The 25,200-nt window shown below is 52.2% G+C and overlaps 3 protein-coding genes across 4 annotated transcripts; 1 reads left to right on the forward strand and 2 right to left on the reverse strand.

Moving 5' to 3' along the window:
* Positions 1–3,781: 3,781 nt before the first annotated feature.
* Amdhd2 (amidohydrolase domain containing 2) lies at positions 3,782–12,349 on the reverse strand. Of its 2 annotated transcripts, XM_076839948.1 has the most exons (11): positions 12,226–12,349; positions 11,998–12,134; positions 11,781–11,920; positions 6,646–6,700; positions 6,279–6,491; positions 6,122–6,210; positions 5,895–6,039; positions 5,654–5,761; positions 5,456–5,524; positions 4,405–4,506; positions 3,782–4,042 (listed from the first exon to the last, which is right to left on the reverse strand). In XM_076839948.1, exons 1-11 carry the CDS (start codon positions 12,306–12,308, stop codon positions 3,954–3,956), a joined length of 1,230 nt encoding a protein of 409 aa, XP_076696063.1. In that variant the 5' UTR covers positions 12,309–12,349; the 3' UTR covers positions 3,782–3,953. The 2 variants fall into 2 exon arrangements, with proteins under 2 accessions (XP_076696063.1, XP_076696064.1); XM_076839949.1 differs by lacking the exons at positions 6,646–6,700; positions 11,781–11,920.
* Positions 12,350–12,471: 122 nt separating this feature from the next.
* On the reverse strand, positions 12,472–18,242 carry Atp6v0c (ATPase H+ transporting V0 subunit c). The gene is made up of 3 exons (XM_076840254.2): positions 17,988–18,242; positions 13,288–13,471; positions 12,472–13,203 (listed from the first exon to the last, which is right to left on the reverse strand). The coding sequence occupies exons 1-3, from the start codon at positions 18,064–18,066 to the stop codon at positions 12,999–13,001; spliced, it is 468 nt and encodes a 155-aa protein (XP_076696369.1). The 5' UTR covers positions 18,067–18,242; the 3' UTR covers positions 12,472–12,998.
* A 4,720-nt stretch (positions 18,243–22,962) lies between these two features.
* LOC143385304 (small integral membrane protein 12-like) lies at positions 22,963–23,444 on the forward strand. The gene has a single exon (XM_076840720.2). The coding sequence runs from the start codon at positions 23,051–23,053 to the stop codon at positions 23,327–23,329; it is 279 nt and encodes a 92-aa protein (XP_076696835.2). The 5' UTR covers positions 22,963–23,050; the 3' UTR covers positions 23,330–23,444.
* Positions 23,445–25,200: the final 1,756 nt, after the last annotated feature.

Genomic DNA, 25,200 nt, shown 5'->3' on the forward strand with positions numbered 1-25,200 from the left:
AAAGGAGTCAGCAGCCTCTAGGAAACAAAGCAGAACAGGAGCCTCTGCAGATCTGCACCTGCCTTGACTTCAGCCCATGAGACCTATTTCCTACATGGGCCTCCAGAACCATAAAACCATAAGTTCCAGTTGTTTTAAACAGGTTTGAGGTGATTTGTTACAGCAGCAACAGGAAACTCATGCAGAAGGCTGTTCTCTGGTCTTCTTGGGATCACATGGGGACAAGAAGGCCACAGAGGGAAGAGGAATGCCCTGGAATATCTGGATCCCCAGATACACCCATTCCCACCCTCAGGCAATCCCTAGCAAGGGTGTGGTGAGAACTGGTTACTGTCACGGAACACCCATGTTTACAGAAAGGACCCGGGCACCTTTTACAATAGAGATCCATGCACTCCCATCTGGGAAGTTCTCCACATGCTCACTTTAAAAATAGAGAATTGCCAAGCAGTACCAAAAGTGCAATACCACTTAGTAATAAACTGTGACACTGTGGTAAAAGGCGCAGGATCAGGTTGGAAGGGGCACACCTCGCGGCTGACCACAGGACTGGGAAGGTGCCCTTGGTCCACTAGCACTCCAGAATCATAGGGAAGAACAGGCTGGGGCGGGGCCCAGGGAATCGTCAAAGTGCTATGAGTGGAGTGCAGCAGAGTCTGCCCTGAGCAGAGCACACGTCCCTCTCGGTTGGCCACTGTGATTGGCCCCAGCAGAGACCACCAGAAGCAGCCCTCCTAAGGCCATGTGCCCCCCACCCTACCCCGCCAGGACAGAACAGGCCTCCTGGACTGCTGGGCGGGGCCCTCCACTTTCTTCAGCTGCTGCTGCCTGGCTTGGTTAACATTTCACGCCCCAGCATCACCCCACCATATGCCAATGGTCCTGGGAGCCTCGAGGCCTGGAGATAAAAGGGCTTGGCTGGGTCTCCAGCCTGAGGACTTGAACCTGCGGTGGCTCAATCCTGCATGCCCTAGAGGGTGTTCTGGAAGGCCACCGGGTGGTGCCCACAGACTACGCTCGCCAAAGCACCTCTTCCAGCTGCACACAGCCAACAGACAGAACGACAGGCCTGGTGTCTCACAAACACCAGCTCTGCCACCTACCAGGCTCCCCGCCCCCACTGTGACTCAGCAGGCACACCAGCCTCACTCTCCCCCAATCCACACTCACCATACAGCCTGTGGCAGCACCGCTGGCACCCACGGCCAGGGTGGCCTTGTCCCCCAGCACCCCCAGGATGACCTAAGCGGCAACCCACCCTTCCGTTTACAGCCCTCCAGCTCAGAGCTTCGGATGGGGCAAAAGTGAGGTCACCCTTTGGGAAGATGGAGAAGTCCTGGAGAACAATGGTGTGATGGCTGCACACAATATGAATGTGCTTAGTGCCACTGAACTGTACATTTCAGAGTGATCAGAATGGTAAACTTGCCAGGTGTGGTGGAACTCGCCTGTAATCCAAGTGACTCTGGAGCCTGAGGCAGGAGGATCACAAGTTCACCAGCCTCAACAACTCAAATAAAGGGCTGGGGATGTAACTCAGTGGTAAAGCACCCCTGGGTTCAATCCCTATTACCAAAAAAAAAGGCGAGCTAGGGGTGTCCCACAGTGATAGAACACCCTTGGGTTTAATCCCCAGTACTGAAAAAAAAAAGTGCATTTTACATTGTATCATAATTTAAAAAATTAAAAACCCAGTGGCATTTTCCCTTGCACCTCAAATAAAACCTAAACTCCTACGGCAGGTCCAGAGCCCTGCTCGCACCTCTCTCCATTGACTGCAGTGGCGGTCTTTGTTCCACCAACACACACACATCTGTGTCTCTGGCCTTGCTTTGCCTGAAACTCTTCCACAAAGGTAGCTCCCATCATCTGAATGTCACACCCACTGTCCACCCCTCTAAGGAGCCCTTCCTTCCTCTTCATCCAGAGATGAAGAGGATGGAATGGAGCAGGGTGTGCCTGGGCTAAATTACCCTGTCCCCCATGCTGGGAATGAAACCCAGGGCCTGGCTAGAAAAGGACTCTACCATTGAGCTACATTTCCAGCCCCCGGCCACTCTGTAGCTCTAGGACTCAGTACTCCAGTTTCCCCAAGAGAGAAGCAAGAATGACAAATAGGCCTCCTCCTTGGATTTTTTTTTTTTTTTTTTCCTCCAATACTGAGAAGTGAACCCAGGGGCACTGTACCACTGCGCTACATCCCCAACCTTTTATATTTTTTGAGACAGGGTCTCACTAATTTGCCCTGGCTGGCCTTAAATTTGCAGTCCTGCTGCCTCACCACTGCCCTCACCCCCCGGTAGCTAGGATTATAGGTTATAGGATTATAGCCATCACACACCCAGCTTCCTCATTAGTTTTCTGGAAGAAAGATGAAAATGAGTCAACACTAGTAAAGTATTTAAGAGCAGAGCCTGAAACCAGGTGAGGGTCAAGCTCACCTGCCTCTCATGGCCATAATGAGCCCTGCTGGATAGGCCCAGCGTGACCCACATTCACAATTGTCTCCCAGCACTGGACACATTGCAGGAGGTGGCCAGCCACATATTGAAAGGCATGTGGCTATGGGACAGACCTAAGCATCCCTGCACCTGCAGCTCTTGGAAGGTTGGGATCCCACAGACTCACATTCTTGGGCTGATGGTGTGTACCCAGGAACACACGGGCTGAGACCTGGCCTGATGTACCCCTATCCCACCAGCTGTTCTCCCCCGGATGTTTGCCCACAGTCCAGGTAAAAGCCCATAAGTGGTTTTGTTGCTGTGGCCTGGAGACATTTCTTTTATTGGAAACAGCATACAACAGCATCATGGCACATTTTTCTCTTGCACCAAGGAATAATCTCATCACATAAAAGGGGGTGGAGCCGCCTACTCCAGGACCCAAATGGGAAGAAAGTCAAGACACCACTCCCAGGCTTGACTCCCCTGTGTCACAGTCATCCTCAGAGCCAGGAGGGCCCCCAAAGCCTGCCCACCAAAGAGCCTGATGGCCCATGGTACTTTAATGGAGGAAGGCCAAGAATGTGTTGGAGTAGAACACTGGAATGTGTTGCCCAAGCAACATTAAAGAAGCAAAGATAAGTTGAAGGGCCCCTGAACAATGGTGAGACCCTGAGCTTCCCAACAGCACTGGCAGGTCTCCATAGCCACCAAACTATGGTGGGCAAGGGGAGGGCTTGTCAAACCCACCAGGGGCATGTTGGGGAGGTGGGGCTGCTGAGCTATGATGTAGAAGAACACAGAACCATGATTATGCACAAGGGTGCTAGGTGATGGGATTGAGGTCAGGGCAAGTCAGCAGGCCAGGGATAAACAGCTAGCTGGGGGTCCTGGCCTGGATTGGGACCCTTGGGTACTACCTCCTGCACTCAGTGCTGGGTGACCTGGGTTCCAAGACCAGTGTGGATACCCTCAAGAAGGTCTCAACAGAGGGCCTGGAACTGTGCCCAGGTCCAGAACTGGGCCTTGGGTCTCCCCTCTGCCCACCCAGCTCAGGGGATGTGACTAAACATTAAAAACCACCCACCATCACTGTCCCCAACTCCTTCCTGTAGTCTTCCAACCATGGCCATGATTCCATTCCACCAGCCACACTGAAGGACTCCCTGCTCACTTCCAACTCTATCTTCCTGTGGATTTATAGACCTCAGACAGGTCCAGCCTAATAGGGGGCCCACAAGGAATCCAACCATTTCTGCCCCAAGACACAAACACCTTCAATGAGGCCCCAAGATAGCAGCCCTGCTTTAAAAACAATCAACACCCAGAGACAAGGCAAGTCCTGTTGGCCACACATTTATCCGAGCCACTGCCTCCAGGGCCATTTGAGGCTCTGGAAGGGCCAACCTGGAGGAGGGGTCCCAACTTGCTCTCTGGAGACCAGCTCCCTCGACTGTCCGCCATGTCAGTGTCCAGCTGGGGCTGGGCATCCTCTCCTGCTGAAGTCCTTGGTTATAGCCTGGCTTCCTCTGCTTGCCACACCAGCTCACCAGAGATGTAGGTGGCCTGGACACGGAGGGTGTCATCGAGCACCACGAAGTCTGGGGCAGAGCCACAGGGTAAGAAGGGATGGAATGGAACCACCCCAACCCCCCACAATTGAACCCAGTGGGGAAGCTGAGGCCCAGGGACATGACTCATGCAGGATGTCCTGACCATCACAGACTGGCATAGGTCCTAGAACCAAGAGTCCAACTCCTCATAGTCAGGGACAAGGGACTACTCCCTGCAGCCCTGGTCTGGCCTTATCTTGGATGCCAGAAAGCCTGGCCAAGGGGAATAGAGAGCCAGAGAGAGACTATGGCAGGTAATGCCTCCAGGGAGCCAGAAACCGGGAAGACTCACTCACTCACCTGGGCCCTGACCCAGCCTTTTACTGGGCCTCTCCTATGTGGAGCCTCACCTGCATCAGCACCAAAGTCCAGACTCCCCTTGCTCTTCTCCAGCCCCAGCAGCTGGGCGGGATGCAGGGATGCAGCCTCCAGGGCTGCCTCCACACTGCAGCCTGTTTGGGACACATCATGGTAATGTCCCACAGCCCCTCTCCTACTCACAGCTCCAAGCTCCCATTTTAGGGCCTGGAGACAAGGGGGGACAGCCCAGGACTCTGCAACATGCTAACAGCCAATCCCCACCCCAGCTCTAGGGGATAGTACTTGCTTCTCTTTTCCTCAGCCCAGGCACCATCCCTGCCTGAAGGGTTTCTCTTCTCCCTAACAAAGCACTCTCTGATCCCACATGCCCACAGGACCCTCCACTTTCTCCTGAATCCTGGGGAGAGCCCCCAAATGCAAAGAAGTGATACCAGGGCCCACTATGTCACCAGCCTAGCAGGAACCCAGGGCTCTGCTCTCTGCTCCCCTAACCAAGAGGTCAAATGACCATATTCACTTCTCCACCACTCTGATCAGTCCTGGGGCTAAGATACAGCCATGTCCTGCCTCCTAGGTTGTCCCCTTGCTGTCCCTTGTCCTCAGCCCATCTGATTTATACAATGGACTGTGATACCTACCGCCTCCAGAATGGCATCTAGTCTCTTCTCATCTGCTGCTGTGCAAGGGCACCACACAACCTATCCCAGGGGCCCGCAGTGCCAATCCTGCCCCACCCCATCCCACCTGTCCATCTGTGCTGTTCCTGAGAAGCCCCCCATCCCATAGGGCTGGAGCCTTGGTCCTTCTGCAGGTAGGATAGGGGGCCCTGCCCCTCCCAGGGTCTGTTGTTTCATTGTCCATCAACCTGTTGCTTGCTACCACGCAGCCATGCTACTATGCTTATGAGCTCTCTGCAGGATCTTGGCCACATTCCAGTGTCCAGTCCATCCCCTGGAAACCACCACCCCAACATGGGCAGGTGAAGACTGTTGAAACAGGATTCCCATAATCCTACCCCGCCCCAGTTCCTCCCAGAGGTGGCCTCTGTTCCTAGATACAGAGACACACTGGCCCACTAACCTGTGGCCTGCAGAAAATGCCGGACGCAGACATCCATTGGTGCTATGCTGCCACACAGCGTCTTGGTGCCTTGAGAGCAGAGAGGCCAGGGGAACTGTGGGCCTGGGAGCTCAGAAGGCAAGCAGGGGATACCCAAATTCCACACCCCCCCCAAAGAGGTTGAGGGGCTGCTTTCCTGTGAGCATGGGAGTCACTCACCTGCCACATAGGCGGTCAACCCATCCACTTCCACATCCTGCTGTCCCAGTGTATGACGGCCATTGCCCAGGCCCAGGGCAGGGACAGCATCAGTGACTAGCACCAGCCCTAGAGGAGAAGTGCTTCAGGACCAGGACAACTGATTTCAACGCCCCTCCTCCCTGGAGACTCACCCGGGGGATGGGCCTGGTGGGCAAGCTGAACAACTAACTTCTACTGCCCCTCCTCCATGGAGACTCACCGTGGGGATGGGCCCGGTAGGCAATGCGTAGGGCTGCAGGATTGGTGTGTATGCCATCGGCAATCATTCCGTAGAAGATGCAGCGCCCAGGGGGCAGGCGGTCACTGGTCAGGAGCCCCACAATGCCAGGATCACGGTGGTGGAACTGGGCAGGACAGGAGGGGCTGGCTGAGTGAGGACAGAGGCTGCCAAAAGCCCACCCCTCCAGGAGCCAGGGCAGCACTCACAGGCAACATGGCATTGAAGAGGTGGGTAATGAAGGTGGCCCCACTCTGTACTGCTTCCTCTGCAGCCTGTAGGTCAGCCACTGAGTGCCCTGCATAGGGGACCTGAGTTCAGACTCTGCTCCAGCTGCAGACCCCGCCCCAACTGACGGCCCCTTACCTAGGGAAACGCAGATGCCCTGGGCTGTCAGTGCCTGGATCACTTCGTGGCTGCGGCCCAGCTCAGGGGCCAGTGTCACAATGCGAACGTTGTCCAAGGGACCATAGGTGGCCAGCACATCATGGAAGGCATGGGCCTCAAAAGAACGAAGGTGGGCCTCAGGGTGTGCACCCCGCTTCTCCTGGCTGATGAATGGGCCCTCTAGGTGCACCCCTAGAGGGAGGAAATGAGGGTAACTCCAGCAGGCACCCCCGTCCTACAGCCCACATCGACCCCTTGTGCCTGCACACCCTCCCTCCCTCCCCATCTGGGCACCTGGTGGGTAGGGGTCTCCCAGGGTGGGGGCACGAGGGGATCAGCCACTCACCGAGGACCCCTGCCCCATGGGGACCACCACTCTTCACGGGGATCTGAGGAAGGACCTGGGGGGAACCAGCTGTTAAAGCCCTGCCCCCCCATAGCCCTGTACCCAGAGATCTCAGGTAGAGTTCAGGGCCCTGGCCCAGCCCATCCCCACTGGCCATCTCTCCCAGGAACTAGAAGATGGCCAAAGGCCCCATACAATGGTCAAGAGCAGGAAATTACGAATGGGGGACACCAGACAGCCTGCCGAGAGGACTGAGGCAACAAAGCTTCCATGCCACGAGGACAGGAACAGGGGCACCAAAGGTGGCGCCAAACTGCTCTGGCCTTCAGGGTGGCCTCCATCCAGCAGCAGCTAGAACGTAAGTGGAGTAGAGGCCCCAACAGAGTGACCATAACCTTCCTGAGCAGCAAGGCCAGGAGGCAGGAGCAGGTCCAAGCAGCAAGGCCAGAGTGCTCAGTGCAGGTAGAATCAGGGCTCAACACTCACAGCCCAGGCCACACTTGATCAGAAAGGTCACAGCACTGGGGAGGAATGACAAGGCTCACAATTGATCTCAGGGGCTGAAAGGCCAGGCAACCCAGCCCATGCCATGTTTCTCCCAGGTGGGCAAGGGCTTTCCAGAGCCTGCAGCTCTGCAAGGGTCCCTGGGCAAGGGTGGCAGGCTGCTTGCAACTCCCTCAGGACTCCCTGCTGAACAAAAGTGATAACTGCACCCTCCCCAGAACTCCCTGCCCCAAACAAAAGTGAAGGTTGATTGATTGATTGATTTTTTTCTGATGCTGGAGATCAAACTCAGGACCTTGAGCACCACTTTGGAAGATCCTGACTCAAAATTAAAAAAAAAAAAAAAGGGGGGGGGTGGGGCTGGGGTTATAGCTCAGTGCTAGAGCTCCTCTAGGCTCAATTTCCAGTACTCCCACCTCCAAAAAAAAGACCTCAAACCTTAAAGACCTTAAAGAGGAAGAGAGAGGGACTGGGATTGTGGCTCAGTGGTAGAGCCGCTCGCCTAGCACGGGCAGGACCCGGGTTCAATCCTCAGCACCACATAAAAATAAAATGCATTGTGTTGTGTCCATCTACACCAAAAAATAAATATTTAACGAAAAAAAAAAAAGGAAGAGAGAAAGGCAGTCAGACTCTGAAAGTTAGACAAGCAGATCCTGGACAGATATAGGTGGGCCACAGACTGAGAGAGGACCACGGGCTCAAGCCCTTCAGTGCCTGGTGCTGTGAAAAATGGGTTGGGGGCAGGCACTGACAAAGGAGTCTTGTTTGAGAGCAGCTGGGTCCCTAGAATACCTGCCCCAGGTGTCCCTGGCTGAGAGAGGGCCTCTGGGAAAGGGTAGGTCAAGGAGCAGTAGAGAAATCAGTAAGAAAGTAGAAATTTACATCCTGAAGACTTTCGCCAAGTCACCAGGCAGGCCTGTTTCCTCTGAGCAGAACAAGGCTTCCTTGGCATTCTGACAAGCCTGAGGCGGGACCCTGACCTGTGAGTATCCCCAGCCCTCAAAGCACCCTAAGACAACAAGGGGAAGCCAACAGTAGAACTGAGCCAGGGACTGTCACACCAAGAAGGGACACAGGAAAGAGCTGTTGACGACACCCTCTGGACAATGAAAGGTCATGTGTCCATGAAGCAAGAATACAATATTTAAGACAAGGAACATGGGGTGGGGGACAGAAGAAGCTCTTCAAAGCTTAAATTATGTGAGCACCAAAGCAAGAAATCCAAGAGAAGAACTGGAAGATAAAAGCTGAGGAAATACCTAGAAAATGGAGTCAATAAGAAAATACAAGAGAAAAAAATCAGAGAATGAGCCCAGGAGGCCCAACTGTGGACCAGTGAGACTCCCATAAAATGATGACATAGGACAGGCAAAAAGTCACCAAGGAAATAATTCAAAACAACCAAGTGGGCTCAGTGGTGCACACCTGTGATCCCAGCTACTTGGGAGGCTGAGGCAGGAGAAACCAAAGTTTGAGACCAGCCCAGGAAGTTTATTAGTCAAATTTAATTAATTCCCTGTCTCAGATTTTTTTTTTTTTTTTTTTTTTAATTTTTTAAGGGGCAGGGTGTAGCTCAGCGGTAGCGGACTTGCCTAGATGAATGAGGCCTCAGATTCAAGCCCCAGCACCACCAATAACAAAACAAAACAAAAAATCCTAGGGGAAAATTGCTTCTTACTTAGACTCTAGCCTAGTTAGGCCATGGATCAAGAGAATATATTTTCAGTCCTTTGAGGCTTCAAAAAACTTATTGTCCCATGACCCTTTTCTTCAGAATCTACTGGAGGATGTATTCCACCAAAATGAAAAGTGTAAACCACCAAGATGAAAATACAAGAGGCTCTGGGACATGGAAGACTCAGAAGAAAGGTGGATAGACTCCCCAGATGGTGGGGAATGGTGATACCAGGACTGCTCAGCCCTGGTGAGGACAACAGGAAGTGCTGGGGAAAGCAGGAAGCCAAAACTGATGGAGCCCATTCTATGTCTAAATGGCCTAAGAGTAACAACTGTCAGCAGGAAACTACAGAACTTGAGTTACTAGCTATTAAAAAAAAAAAAGTAAACTCCAGGAAAAGCAGAGTTTAGAAAAGAGAAAATAACTCAAACCCTGGAATTATACACAGCAGCCCCCATGTCGGAGTTATGTGGCTGATCTAATAAAAAATACTATTTAGTGAGAATGAGACATAGAAAAAGATGAAAGATGGGCTGGGTTGTGGCTCAGCGGTAGAGCACTCACCTCGCACGTGTGAGACCCTGGGCTCGATCCTCAGCACCACGTAAAAATAAAGAAAGAAAAATAAAGGTATTTTAAAAAAAAAAAAAAGAAAGAAAAAGATGAGAGAGAACTAGTCCTCATCTGTCCTGGTGGGAAGCAAGAAATATCGCCCCAAACTAGAAAACTGAATAGGAATACTAGCATATTTTCTAGTATGCAGGTGAATTCCTAAAGAACAGCTGAGTTGAAAGTGATGGCACCTAGGGAGGGAACAAGTTGGGGCAAAGAGCTGCTGTTGTTCCAACAAGCTGTGGATATACAAAGTTCATTAGAGATTAAAAAAAAAAAAAAAGATAATGGCTGAGTTTTGCTAGACTAAAGTCTGGAAGGAAAGCAGGAGGGGAGTAAAGAGAAAGGACAGGTTCAAGTCAAGCTAGAGGGAAAGAAAGCAGGGAGCAACTGGAAAGGCCCAAGTGTGAAGGACAGTGGGGTCAAAGGCAAGGAGGTACTCTCCCTTGACTCAGCAAATAAGCCCTTAAAACTGAGAATAATGTGAACAGATCTGCTGCCTGGAAGGACAGTAAAAGGCAGGGCTGAAGGAGGCCCAGGAAAGGAGCTGCTGGTGTCAGGTCAGACTTCAACAACAAAAGACCTGGCTAACTTCTGGCAAAGCAGCAATCCATTTCTACCCAGTGTGAAGGGGCTCAGAAGGAAGGTTGGGTGCTTGTTGAGGGAAAGGTCCTCCGGTTTCCATGATATTAGTATTAAGTTTACACATCCCAAACCCTCCACAATCTCCAACATTGGCAGATGGCCCAAGGCTTTCATCTTGGAAGAGTCTTGTTTGTAACACACCTGGACCCAGTGAGTGATAAGAAGAAAACACGCACTCTTCACCAGTCCTCCCTCTGGGGCAGAGTGTCTACATCATGCCAGAAAGACCTGCAGGTGACGCAAGGGCAAGGAAGCAACTGGGAAACAGGAGAGCAAGGCCTTCCAGGTAGAGCTTGGGGGCAGGAGAGGGGAAACCTGGAACTACAGGAATGTGCCTGGGGAAAGAGAACAGGTTCCCCAGGTACAAAGGGAATGTTAGAGATATGCGAGTCCTGTTATCTTGGAAAGGACCAGAGCCTAAGAAGGCAGCTGGAAAATCAGATGCCTAACTGCAGCAGGACAATTGAGTTTGTTTTTTGATATTTGTGTGGTTGCAGAGCTGTGAAAAATTTTCAGAAAGACATCCTTAATTGACATTTACCAAATGCTTCATATGCACCAAGCACAGCATCCAAAGACCCTGAGAGACGAAGATTACTTTCAATTGAGGAAACTAAGGTTAATAAAGAAGGCCGTTCCAAATATTTTGGCTGATACAAGAGTCAGAAGGCCACCAGGTGCACACCTGTAATCCTAGCGACTCAGGAGACTGAGGCAGGAGGATCACAAGTTGGAAGCCAGCCTCCAAAATGTAGTGAAACCCTGTCTCACAAATTTGAAAAAGGATGGGGGTACAGTTCAGTGACAGAGTGCCCGAGTTCAATCCCCAATACCTAAATAAACACAGGAGGCCAGGACAAAGGCCCAGGAAGCCCAAACTCAGAGCCCACCCACAACCTCCCACAGCTCCCTGCTCACACCCAGAAAGGGACCCACAGACAGTCATACATTTCCGCAGTGGATTCTGTAGTACAGGAAAAGTCAGATGGGGCAAATGACAAAACTGAAAGAACAAGATCAATTAACCATGGTTAAAAGTGTTCAGTTCCTAAATTTACCAGCCACGTTATGGTAGTGTAAGAGAATACCCATGTTTTTAAGTTAAGTATTAAAGGATACAGAGGCATGCATATGCAACCTACTCTCAAAGGGTTCTGGAAAGGACAGCAACACACTCAGGAAGAAACAGCTCAGAGGACAAAACTTCCAAGGAAAACTGGACAAGAACAATGGAATTTCTTCTAAGAGCAAGAAAGGTAGAAGGGTGGGAAATGTAAGATAAATTAGGCTGGAAACACTGGGAGAGCAGCTCTTTCTGGAAGACATGTTCAAATGAGGCACACACCACAGACAGGAAATAGGAGTCTGACCCCAGGAAATGGTTGTGTCTCCAGCAACCTTGCTTGCTCCAGGAGGATTGGAGGCTGGCAGTGGGGGTAGGGAGGGGCTGTGGCAGATGAGGACGCTGAAACAGCAAAAGTGGGGAGCACTGCAGAGGCAGTTAGAAGGCAGAGGAACAGCTGATGAATAAAGGCCAGGGGACCCCCACCCCAGGCCCAAGTGGAGGGAGAACAGATTCAGATTCATACGATGTTTTTGGAGAGAGAACAGCAAGAGATTTAAAAGTTAAGGGGATGATTGCTTCCAGAGACCGCCCCGACCCTTTTGCTTGAAGCCTGGAGCCTGACCTCACCTTATGATAAATCTCTGGTGGGGAAGTGACCAGGGTGGGACAGAAAGAGGTGACGCCGTGGGACAGAATCCTCTGGGCCACCAGCGCAACCCCAGAACCCACATTCTCTGTGATCTTGGAGAAGTCGACACCAAATCCACCTAGGGTCAGAAAAAAAGGCGGTCGCAGAGTGCTCGGGGCTCCTCCCCTGCGTCCCTGGCCCTGGCTCAGGCCGCACCGTTGATCTGCACGTCGATGAAGCCTGGCGCCAAGATGTAGCCCCCGCAGTCCCGCTGCTCGTCGGCCACGCGCCGCTCGTCGAAGAACAGCTTCTCCGGGTCCAGGATGCGGCCCTCACGCACCCACAGGTCCTCCCTGCTCACACAGCGGCAGGCGTTCAGATTGCCCACCGGTCCCGTCGCCCACCCCAGCCCCACACCGCGCTGTCCCCGCCCGGCCCCCGCACCTGAGCAGTGCGCCACCGCGCAGAATGCGGCAGTTGGTGAACTGGAGCACCGGAGCCCGCGTTGCGCCCTGCCCGCCGCGCATCGTGAGCCGCGGCAACTCAGAGCCGGCAGGCCCCGGTGCCACGTGACCCTCAGCTGACTAGGGCGGGCACCACATGATCGCCCCACCCACGTGACCCGCGACGCATTGACGCAGGCGCCAGCCCGGCCCGCCCCGCCCACACAAGCGCTGGGACACAGGCCTATCACATCCGAGAACTTTATTGGACACAGCTGGGCGCCAGGGCCTGGTGGCTGGCGTTCTGCCCCCGACCGGGGCACCGGGCGCAAGGGGCGGTTCCATCCAAGGAGTCTCGGCAAGGGGGACCCCACAAGGCAACACTCTACCTAAAGGGTACTATATAGTTGGGAGACGAGGGTTGCTCCACAGACGCATGAACAGGTCAAATCTTTTATAAATAAACATCCAGTGAAGAGAAAAATGACAACTCTAATTCATCCTTATACACAGAGCACTCTAGGGCGGGGGCCGGAGGCTGGCATCCTCACTGGTCGGGGGCCTGGATGGGAGATGAGTGGGCCCAATGTCCACAGCACGGGGAGGAAGGGGCCAGGCGGGGAAACAGACAATGGGCACTAGGACACTGCGCATTTACAAGACCAACTACGGAGGAGGGGGTGGCTGCCCGTGCATGTGTGTCAGGCTGTTCGTTCTGGAATGAGGAGGGGAGTGGTCTTTACATCGTGTTCTGTGGCTGGTGAGCTTGAGGGGCTACTTTGTGGAAAGTATGAGGGCCACGATGAGACCGTAGAGGCCAAGCACCTCAGCGAAGATGAGGATCAGGATCATGCCCACAAACAGCCGGGGCTGCTGGGCAGTACCCCGAACACCGGCGTCCCCCACAATGCCAATGGCAAAGCCAGCTGCCAGGCCACTCAGGCCCACGCTCAAGCCTGCACCAAGCTGGAGGAAACTCCTGGAGGAGAGAAAAGATATAGGGCCGTTAGCAGCCTGCCTACCAAGGCAAGACAGTACCAGGCATGGCACTCCCCACACTCACCTGTAGAGGCTAATACCATCATTCAGGGAGTTGGCGATGAGGACTGCCACCACCAGGCCGTAGATGGCGATGATCCCAGCCATGACCACTGGGATGATGGACTTCATGATCAGCTCCGGCCTCATGACTGACATGGCTGCGATGCCGGTGCCACTCTTAGCCGTGCCATAGGCGGCACCCAGGGCTGTAGGAGGGAGGTGAGGTGAGCCAGGAGCCACCTGCAGGCCTCCTTAGCACAGCTGAGGGCTCCCCAAGTTAGCACTCACATGGGGAGCCGAAAACACCAGAGGGGCAGAAGGGCCTCCAGAAGCAACAGCCACAGTTAGAACCATTTCCCACTTTCCTCTGGCTGAGTGACCACAGTCCACCTCTCTCTCCTGCAATAGCCCTTGTGACCCGCTAGGGTTCCTACTCTGCTGTGACACCTAGCCCTATTCCCTAGCACTCCTCAGCCTGCTGCCTGCTACCTTAGGCAGCCCTAGCTAGGGTCCCAAAAGCCTTACTTGAGATTCTAGGCATCTTTGTCCCACCTTAAGTCTCAGTATTTCCAGTCAAGAAAGGTCTGGAAAATCATATGTGGCCCACTGATCAGTAGCCCAGATGCAGGTCCAGGGTAGCCAATCAGTCCTTAGCTAATACCTAGGGACAATAGCCTGGAAGAGCCACCACAGTCTAGGCTGTGTGGTAGAGTGATAGAATGCTTGCCCTCCATGTGTGGGGCCCAGGGTTCAATGCTCATAATACTGCACACACACACACAAAGGTCCCCTCCCCAGTACTAGCAGGCTAAAGCTTCTACTGATGGATGTGACCTCAGGGTCAGAAGTAGCTGACCATAAGCAAGTCTTTAACTCCAGGCCAGAGCTTTTGGACTCACCACCCAACTTCCCACTACTCCAGCCCCTAAACTGGAAGTCAGAGCTAAACTGGGGGCTAGGAGGGGCTGTGCTTTGCCAGGAAGGGCAGCTTTCAGCACCCCATGCCACACAGCAGGCTCTGTGGCCTTGATAGACAGGACCCTCCCTAAATAACCAGGGAAAAGAAAGGGCAAGCAAAGAAGAGGATGAGGCACAGGAAAGAGGTCAGGAATCTGGGGTCATCACCCACCCTGACCATGAGAACTCAGGAAAGTTCTGTCTTCCCTGTGGTCTTCAGGCCTCCTACCACATGGCAATAGGGGAGCTGGACTCTAGGGGTGGCCTGTCTCCTCTGGAGCAAGTGGCAATGGCATACTTTGCCCTGTCTTTACCCAGGGTGCCCATACTATATTCATTTTGAAGAGAGCAATGACTGGCTTGACCACAGAGACAACACAGGTCAGAGGCAGAAGGAACTAGGACAATTCCAGCCTTTGTAACATTTTATTGATTTCTTAGCACCCCTACCCCCACCCCCCAAAAAAGCCTACTCTTGTTCCAGCACTGAGAAGAGCTGAATTCCAAAGGGCTCTGTCTTTTCAGAGATGAGGAGACAGAACAGTGACCCAAACACAGCAACACCTCCAGGACAGCAAGGTGGGGGTAGGGGGTGGAAAGATGACAGACCAGGCGGTTCTGAAGGAAACAGTGACAGTGAATAGGAAATCACAAGAAGATGGGACAGAGGGCAAGAATAATAGCACATGTGGAGATGACAAGGAGCAGAATGGAGAGAGCAGGCTAGGGCGGGGATACAAAGGACCACACTGCTTCCTCTAATGGTATCCTGAGATGCCCAGATACCACCAGGCCAAGATTTGTAACACCATTAGCCTAGGGCTCTGGGCCCATCTTCAAGAGGCCATTCCTGGAACTTTTCCGGTCACAGTGTATTTTTTTTTTTTTTTTTTTTGGGCGGGGAGGCACTGGAGGCTCCCTCTGCAGGCACAGCCCCATGTCAGGCTGCATCACATATGTGCAACAGACCAGCACCTCCAGGGTTCACACCCCTGGGGACAAGTTACAAACAGCGAGCACAGGCTGACATGTGGCACTGGGGAGGAGTTTGAACACAGGGAACTCAGCACCCTAGGTATTGAGACTCTTAAGAGGCAGGAAGTAAGCTGGGCCCTTCCCCAGAACAGCAGGGAAGTCATGTGGCTGGGGAGAGGGTAGGGCAAGAGGAACAAGGGAGAGAAAAAGGGATAGCCACTATAAGTCAGAGTTACAGAAAATAAAACCTGTCTAGGCCTGGGTGGCAGCAGGTCCAAGAAGCCAAGCCTGATGGGAGTTTTAAAAAGCAGGCCTGCCAACAATGCCAGACACAGTGGGGCAGAGAGCAGGGTCAGGAGGCAGTTCCTGGAACACAAGCATCAAACCAGGGAGGAAGTCGCTGAAAATACAGAAAAGGAGCAACGAGCAGCTTCATGGAAGACATGATGAAGAAAGAATCAACAGGATGTTTGTCACAAGAAAAAAGGAGAAGCTGGAATGTGAAATGGGGGAGGGGGGGCCTGAAAGATATGCATGGATCTCATTTGGTTAAAAACCAATGAGTCGGGCTGGGGTTGTAGGTGAGTGGTAGAGTACCTGCCTAGCATGTGTGAGGCACTGGGTTTGATTCTCAGCACCTCACATAAATAATAAAATAAAGGTCCATTGACAACTAAAAAAATATTAAACAATCAATAAGTCAAGTGCAAAGCAGGCCAAGACCCAGACACTGGCAGAGAGCTTCATGTTGATCCAACAGCAACACCAAAGGCCATGGAAGGACAGAGGGGCTTGTCCAGGCAGCACAGCAGAGAAGATGAAGACAAACCTTGGAGAAAGACACATTTTAGACTGCAGAAATGAATTCAAAAGGTAATGGGCAAAGAAGAGGCAAGCCACCATTGGGCTGTGTTAAGCTCCATGTGGGAAGGAGTGGAGCTAAGGACACAGAAGAGAATTCACAGAGGCCAACAGGTATGCAGGTACCAATCCCCAGGAGCCAGGGTCAGGCAGGAAAGGCCTAAGCCAGCAATACCCTGTTCTCAATAAAGTACAGACACCTGCTGGTACTGCTCAGTAGAAAAGTACACGCAGGTTCTTGATGGAGAGGGAGAGAACTGGGTATAGAAAAACAGGTCAGTGGGAAAACTCAGAGTCACCGGAAGTCACCCTGAAAACTGGAAGGCAAGTTTCATTCAGGCAGAGATCTTGGTTGTTCACCGATGTCACCCCAATTCCTGGCAGAGCTCAAGCAAGATTTGCTGAACAAGTGAGTTATAGTCACAGAGAGCTGCGGTGGAAGGTAGTAGAACCTCCGAAGGCATTCTGGGGACAAGGAGCTTAAGGGAGATGCATGGCATGCAGCTCAGAGAAGCTCTAAAGGTGTGGGAACAGCAGGCATATCCTGGCAAAGGAGATGTCTAGACCACATCTCCCACCACAAATGACCCCTTACTGGAAGGGGATGGAAAGGGCAGGGCTCACTCAACAACATGTGACTGGCAGACAGGCCCAGGCAGGGGAAGGCCCCCAAGACAGCAGGGTCCCCAAGTCCCCACCCCACAAGTATTTACAGTCAGCAGAGACTGTTTAGAGTTCAAACCCTCCACATACATGTACTAGGAGCCTCCCCAGTCCTCCAGGTAGGGTGGGGCAGGGCGGGCCACTCTAGCCAAGAACCAGACCTACCAGAGGAGGAGCAAACCAGGCCAGACCAGTCCACTGTAGCTGTCTCTGACTTATCTCCCTAGGCCCCACATTCTCAGGTTTGGTCTAAGCTTCTGTCTCCCAGAAGGGCAAGTTTTCACTAAATTTGACCCCCTAGTACTGTCAAGGCCCAAATTCAAAGCAGGGTGCCATCAAGAACTCTGCTGGATTCCTTCTCCAAGATCTGGGCAGCCCCTCCCGATTCCTGGCCCTGAAAGAGGAAGGTCATTCATTCATTCATTCATTCCTCCATTCTTAAGAACCAAAACTGGAGAATTCCTCCTAAGGAACAAAGACCCAATCCTGTAAATGCTAGCATCCCAAGTCACCTTCTCATCCAAGTCAAAGCACAGACCCTCAGCAAGGGTCCACACAAGCGCTGTCTCCCAGAAGCCCCCATTTCCATATGTTCCCACCCCTACGTCTCTGCGGGCTCTCAGGACCAACTCCTTTTCCAGCTTTCCCAACCAACCCACGTAGCTGACAGGGTAATTGGGAAACCGAGACAAGCCCCAACCGGAAGGACCTGCCTCAGGATACGGACCACCTGACCCCGGCCGCCTTTGTGGCGAGGGCTGCGGACCTTGGCGAGACGGAGTGTCCCGCCGGCCAGGAGGCCAGGAACTCCCCTCCCGGGCGCACTCGGGGCCGCCGCCGCCCACAGACCGGAGCCTCCCGAGGTGTGATGTCACACCTGCCCGCTGAATGCGGGGTGCGGAGCAGTCGCAAGACCGCGCGCCGCCCCCTGCGCCCCCACCCCAGCCCCCCTCCCGCCTCCCGGGGCTAAGATGGCAGCGGCGCCGGCGCCGCCCCACCCCCGCACCGCAGCTTGGCTGGTAGGGCCGTCAGCTGGAATCCGGGGACCCCCAAGACTCGCACCTAGACATGCACGCACACCCTGAGCCCCAGACACCCCATGGCCCCCGCCGCCCTCGGACCCGACCCCAGCTCGCAGTCGCGTGAGGCCGGGCACCCCAGACAGCCCGGACTGCGTCAGAGTGAAGTCACGCGCCGGCCCCCCGTGCGCTGCGGGCAGGAGTCCCGCGGCGCCCCCCGCCCGACCCCGCCTGCCGCGGGGCTCACCGCTGAAGATCATGGCGGACGAAGCGCCCATGACCGCGAAGAACGAAGCATACTCGGGGCTGTTCTTGGTCTCGGACATGTCTGCGGGCGGGGCGGGGCGGGGGACGAGCTCTGCGGGCAGCGGCAAGGTGAAAACAGCAGACCGACGAGCGGGCGCAGAGGCGAGCGAAGGCGACCTGGCCCGTCAGCCGCTGCGCTCTAAATACCAGCACCGCAGAGCAAAATGGCGGCCGCAGCTTGGTCACATGATCCTGTCCCCGCCCCCTCAGGGCCGTACCACTTCGCGCCTGTGGGGGAGCCGTGGCTTCGGACGCCTGGGAGGCCGCTGACCGCCCCAAGGCTGTGCCGCCAGCCCACTGGTCCCAGCCCCGACTCCACGCCCCGCATCAGCCTTCGTGGGCGCATTGCCCGGCGCCGCAGCCCTCCAAACCCCACTGCGTTGGGTCCGTCAGACCCCCGGGCCGGGGCGGGCCTGGGTGCTCTCATTAGCATACAAGCCGCCCTGCCTCCTTTGCGGCTGCGCACCGCCCGCAGGTGTTAGGTTTTTTTTCTTCGTCGCTTTTCTTGGCATTCCAGTGGTGGATCCCCACGCCCGGCTTCTCCCGCCAGGACCCCGTGGCAGGGCCAGGCTCCTTGGGGCGCCGCGCTGGCCCTCGGTCTCTTCGAACAAATGAATCAAAGAAATTTCGATTGCCGGCGGCCGGCCTCCGGTGCTCCAGGCCCCAGGAAAGCCCCCATCCCACCTGTGAAGTCCTGACCTGTGGCTGAAGCCTCTCTTCCCGCACCACCCGTCCCCAGGCTCCTCCAGACCCCATAATCATCTTATCCAGTAGTTGATGACTTCACTCCTAGATTCCTAGGGAAAAAAAAAGTCCTATCTGCCCTTCTTGCTTTAGCGACCCAGATATCAGGTGAGGGTGTCTCCACCCTTCAAGATATACGCATGACGGGTTGAAAGCCCTTTTGGTGTCGAGAGTCCTCCGGATTTCTGAACGTTTTGGGTCCAGAGGAATCTTCATTTTGTGTTTCTACCTTCTGGCGTCCAGGTCCTTTGCATGTCCACGCAAAGCCCAACCATGCAAAGCCTCTCTTCTTTCTGGAGTAAGTCCTGGAGGACAGGGGTTCCTCCATCAGAGCAGGCTGGCCCTGCCCTGCTGATGCCTTGTGACAGTCTGAGCACCTCAACTAGGTGCTTCGTCTCCACCAGCCAGATCTGGCTGCCCTGTGTCTTTTTCGTTCCTTTCCTTTAAGGATCCTGGAGCAGCTGCCACCTAGCCAGTTCTCCCTTTAGCCACAGCCCACAAGCCCATATTCTGAGATCAGAGCTCTGTAAGTGGCCTGGTGCCACCTGCAAACTTCTCCATGTAGGCAGTGGAGTCACCTTCCCATCCTGGCCTTCCTGCTGAATTCTCAGCCCCACCTTGTACAACAGGAACCTCCCTGGGGCTCCTTTCCTCCTGGCTGGACTGGGTCTATCACCCTCTGGACTTGGTGCTCATTAAAGTACCCAAGTGTGTGTGTGTGTGTATATGTGTGTGTGTGTGTGTGTGTGTGTGTATGTTTAAAAAATATTTAGGGCTGGGGATATAGCTCAGCAGCAGAGTGCTTGCCTCGCATATGTGAAGCACTGGGTTCCATCCTCAGCACCACATAATAAATAAATAAAATAAATAAATATATTTTTTAAAAAAAGATGTACTTAAAAAAATATTTTTTAGTTGTAGGTGGACACAATACCTTTATCTTATTTTTATGTGGTGCTGAGGATTGAACCCAGTGCCTTCCACATGCAAGGCAAGCACTCTACCATTGAGCCACAAACCCAGCCCCTTAAGTATATTTTGTTTCAGAGAAGAGACTACAGAGAACAACTAGAAGCCCTTCCTCTACCTCCCCATTTCTCACATGATTCTGGTTTCTGAAAAGAGGAATCTTCACTGTGTGTTTCCACCACTTCACCTCCCATTCCCTCTACAGCTTCTCACTCTGGCCAACGTCATAGTGACCACCATTTCTCTTAAATAGGAAAACAGTGGTCAGGCCAACCAAGTGGGCCTCTGTGTTATTCTCCCAACTGCCCACTTCTCTGCCCCCTCCCTTCTCTCTCTTCACTTCCTACAGGTTTGCAGCCCTAATTCTTCCTGGAGTCAGAAGCTGGAGGAAAGACAGGTCCAGGCCCTTTAGCCTCAGTGTCACTGCAAGGCCCAGTGTTCCCAAGACCCTTACAGGCTCTGCCTTTCCCTAGGTGATCTCATCTTCCCTGTGGTTTTATCCCCCAACATGCCATTTTGCCCTCACCAGCAGCTTTCCAGTCCTGACAGCTCTCAATGTGAGCATTGCATCTCCAAGCAGACTAGGTACAGAGCCAGACAGTCTAGGCCAGAGAGATGACCCTGACTAGGGGCTGAAGAAGCAGCATGTGAGGATTGAGTCCAGTCCAAGGAAAGACAATACTGTCCATCTTCAGGGAAGTCAAACACAGAGACATTGATAAAGTGTGCATAACCCCAGTACGGTGGAAATAACAAGGCTGGGAAGTTGGAGAGATTGTTTTCTCTGCAGGATCAGTGGGGCAGCTTTGCTCACTGGCTTCTCACTGTCCTGTTTTGTGCTTAATTCTGGTGTAAGAGGTCACTCTATGTCTTCAGGGGGGGCTGCTGACATTGCAGACCAGTGGATCTCAGACTGAGCTCACCCCTTCACCATCACCTCCTTCTGGTTATATTCCCTCCAGATAAAAGGCACAGCCATCCTCAAAGCAGCTCACACCAGCCCCTCCAGTCATACTGCCCGTTCCTTCCACCTCACTAGTAACTGCTCACCAGTCTGAGATTGGAGGCCATTCCAGCTTTCAGCCCTGTCCCCACCCCAGAGGTGGCAGCTGCCCCTTGTTTCTAACCTAGATCTTCCCACCATCTCTACCCTGGCCTGTCTGCCCAGTACACCCCCACCCCCAACCAACCCATTCTTCATCCTAAAATCACAGGACCTTTGTATCCTGGAATCCTTCAATACCCCCAACATTGATAGGGCCCTTCCTGGTCTTCTCCTATTTGTTATTTCCAGCCCATTTCTAGTGTCCTTGAGCCTGTGGCTCCATCTCCACCAACTCATTTCCCCTTACTTAGATGCCCCATCCGCTTCCAGGAAGCCCCCCTAACCCCCTCCTTTCTTTCCTCTTCCTTGGGTGCCCCCCTTGCATCTCATTCTTTTTTTTTTTTTTTTTTCTCCCCACTCTCTGCTACTACCACTGAGGGTTGCTTGTCTCTTTTTCTGTATCCTCAACCCCAGTACGGTGCCCAACCGTACAACAGCGAGGACAGCTGTTCTGGGCCCTGTGCTGAGCACCTTGAGGTGATTCTCATACCAGTTTCTTGTCCTGGCCCTCATTTTGCTGACAAGGAAACAGGCCTATGAATGTTAAGAGCCTTGCCCAGGCATTGCCTAGAAACAAGTGGAATGAAACTCAATTCCAGGGCCTGGTCCTGTCTCTGCAGGGAGCTATCATCTGGTGACCATGAAGGACCTTGGTGTCCAGGGCTGGGCAGGGCCCCAGGGTGAAGTGGACTCTGGGGTGGGAACAGAATCACCAGGAACACATCCCTGACTTCTCCCTCACCACCACTTCCCCCCTTGCATGAAATCACAGATCAGGAGCCTAGTCGGTCACCCTCACTGCTGGAAGAAGGTGGGGATTTCCAGGCACCATGAGGGAGAGACTTCGGAAAAAAAAGTCAGAGATCTCATGGGGAGAGGAATGCAGAGGCAAAGGGAAGTGCTGAAAGGATCAATAGCACTTTACAGAGACCCCAGGAAGGAGGGAAAGGAAGAGGTAAAGAGACTAGGAATAAAATCCCAAACAGCTTCAAACAATCGGAAAGATAGACTTAAGGAAGCTATTGTAAAGAAGGGAAAAAGGGGGTTGGGGTTGTAGCTCAGTGGTGGAGTACTTGCTTTACATGCTTGAGACTCTGCGTTCGATCCTAAGAACCACATAAAAGTAAATAAATAAATAATAAAGGTATTGTGGGCTGGGGTGGCTCAGTGGCAGAGCACTTGCCTCGCACATGTGAGGCCCTGAGTTCGATCCTCAGCACCACATAAAAATAAATAAACAAAATAAAGACGTTGTGTCCATCAACAACTAAAAAATAATAAAAAAGGTATTGTATCCATGAACAACTAAAAATATTTAAAAAAAAAAAGAGAGAGAGAGATGGGAAAATTAGCAGACTGCTCTATCAGCCTTGTAAGAAAGAACAGGAACTGCAGATGACAGAATATCCCAGCGAAATCTGAGGACAGCCCTGTCACTGGAATGGAGGTCTTGAGGTGGTCCCCAACAGAGATGAACCCAGACTCTGGCTACGAGGTTTTTGTTTTGCTATTTAATTTGTTTATTTGTTTTGGTATTTGGGATTGAACCCAGGGGCACTGTACCACCGAGCCACATCCCCAGCCCTATTTATTTTTTGTTTAATATTTTTTGTAGTTGCAGTTGGACAGAACACCTTTATTTTATTTATTTTTATTCCTTTATTTATTTATTTTTATAAGGTGCTGAAGATCAAACCCAGTGCCTCCTACATGATAGGAAAGCACTTTACCGCTGAGCCAAGACCCCAGCCCCTTTATTTTTTGAGATAGGGTCTTACTAAGTTGCTTAGGGACTCACTAAATTGTTGAGGCTCGTCCCTCAGCCTCCTGAACCACTGGGATTACAAATGTGCACCACCATACCCAGTCATGAGGGTTCTTTATGATGCTGCAGAAAGGAATTTAAGAACAGGCAAAATGAGACAGATGATTTTATCAAGAGAAAGCAAGGGGTGCTTGAGAGAACCCACGGCCAGTGGGCGGGGTAACAGAGCAACGCCCCGTGGGCCGCCGGAGCTGTGACATCCATGCTCCCGGCTAGCGGCTGGAGAGCAGGGCCAGGCCGAGGAGTGCGGGCTGGGTCGCAGATTATTTCAGGGACCTGACTGTGCATAAAGCATATTACCCTCTGGCATTACTGTGCAGCAGCTGGCTGCTCAGTAAATGGTGCCAGGAAACTTGATGTCATGTGGCCTGTGTTTTGGACCGTGGTGGGTACCTATGCTCCCTATGTCACATTCCCTGTGGCCCTCGTGGTCGGGGCTGTGGGCTACCACCTGGAATGGTTCATCAGGGGAAAGGATCCCCAGCCAATGGAGGAGGAAAAGAGCATTTCAGAGCGCCGGGAGGATCGTAAACTGGATGAGCTGCTGGGCAAGGACCACACTCAGGTGGTGAGCCTTAAGGAGAAGCTGGAGTTTGCTCCTAAAGCTGTCCTGAACAGAAACTACCCGGAGAAGAACTAATGGAGGACATAGGGCCATATGGTCCACAGGGCTGAGACTGGTTCTGCCATGTCAACCCAGCCCCAGAACATACATCTGATTTGCTTTGCTGCTTATTCTGGCCCCTCCTGCACCCCACAACCACACTGTACTGGCTGTTCCTTTTTGGCCAGGCAGGCACAACAGCAGCTGAGGGGCCAGCAAAGAGGAAGGCTGCATCTGTTGAATGAGGTCCACAACTGCTCAGGCTTCTGGGCTTACGTGGGTGCACTGCACAGAGGACTGTTATGGAATGAACATTGGTTCTCAGACTACCTGGGGAGATGGTTTGGTCTCAGGTGGGAGGGCTGGGATTTGGATGTTGCCTTTAAGAGGGGTCCACACATGTCAAGTTCTAGTTTGCCCTGGGAAAAGTTCAAAAATCTACCTGGCTTCCTCAATTGATTCACCCTCTTTCATGTTCATTCTTTCAGAAATTCTGTTAGCTCAGGAATGGGATTCCCCAGGGAAGGAAAGCATTTTTCTGTTGTCAGAAGCTCAGGCTGCTCACCTTGGGCCAGGGAGGAACATGTGCCTGGTGAATTTGCTTGAAAACAATCACTGTCTTCCACTCTTCACTGATGTGTAATGAAAACCTTCATTAAAGTGGCAACTGAGAAAGAAAAAAAAAAAGAGAAAGCAAGGAGCACACACTCTGGGAGACAGAACAAAGTGCAGGCATTAAAGAGTAACATGCATTATCTTAGCATGGAATGTGTATATGTGAGTGTGTGTGTGTGTGTGTGTGTGTGTGTGTAAAATCTACTGTTTAGAGACATAACCTAGGAAGGTATTTTTAGATCTCCTTTGTACTAGTCACTTGTTAACCATTTTCTTGATTAACAAATTGGGTTTTCTTTTCTTTTTTTAGTTGTGGATGGACACAATGCCTTTATTTATTTACCTACTTATTTATTTAAACATAGTGCTGAAGATTGAACCCAGTGCCTCACACATTTGAGGCAAGCGCTCCACCACTGAGCTACAACCCAAGCCCAATATGTTGGGTTTTCTTTTCTTTCTTTCTTTTTTTTTTTTTTGGTGAAAAATCGTGATTAACTTCCTCATTTTTGAATTTTGCCTTTCTGTTTTGTGTGTCACACTGAGGGTTATTATGGGTACTATTAGGAGTATGACATACACATGGGGTGACTGGATCCTAAAAAATAGATTACAGAAAAATCCATTTGTTGAATGAAGCATTTCTCATTCTTTTTTTTCTTATTTTTTTTTTTTGGGGGGGGTAGTAGTTCTTGCAGATTGAACCCAGAAGCTCTTTACGACTGAGCTATGCTCCCAGATGTATTTATTTTTGAGACATAATCTTGCTAAATTGCTGAGGCTGGCCTTAAACTTGTGATCTTCCTGCTTCCGTCCCAAGCAGCTGGGACTAAAGGTGTGCACATTCCTGGCCAGATACAAGATTTTGTAAAAAGTAAAAATGTCCTTCCAGGAATAGTGGTGCAAACTTGTAATCTCAGCTCCTTGGGAGGTTGATGCAGGAGGATCACAAGTTTGAGGTCAATCTTGGCAACTGGTGAAAACCCTGGGGTGGGAACAGAATCACCAGGAACACATCCCTGCCTTTTCCCTCACCACTACTTCCCCCCTTGCATGAAATCAAGGGTTGAGGGTATAATTCAGTGTAGTAGAATTCTTGCCTAGTGCTTGCATGCACAAGGCCCTGATTTTGATCCCCATTATCTCAAAAAGTCTATAAATAAATTCAGCTTTATATGCATAGGATGCATCACCTTCCCTTGGTGCAAGGGAGCTCAGTGGGTACAGTTGTGGGCAGCAAGGAAATTGCAAATCCTGGAGCTGCTCTAGCCCATGTCAGGCATCAAGACCAG

Source organism: Callospermophilus lateralis, chromosome 19, assembly GCF_048772815.1.
Source record: "Callospermophilus lateralis isolate mCalLat2 chromosome 19, mCalLat2.hap1, whole genome shotgun sequence".
Taxonomy (NCBI): Eukaryota; Metazoa; Chordata; class Mammalia; order Rodentia; family Sciuridae; genus Callospermophilus; species Callospermophilus lateralis.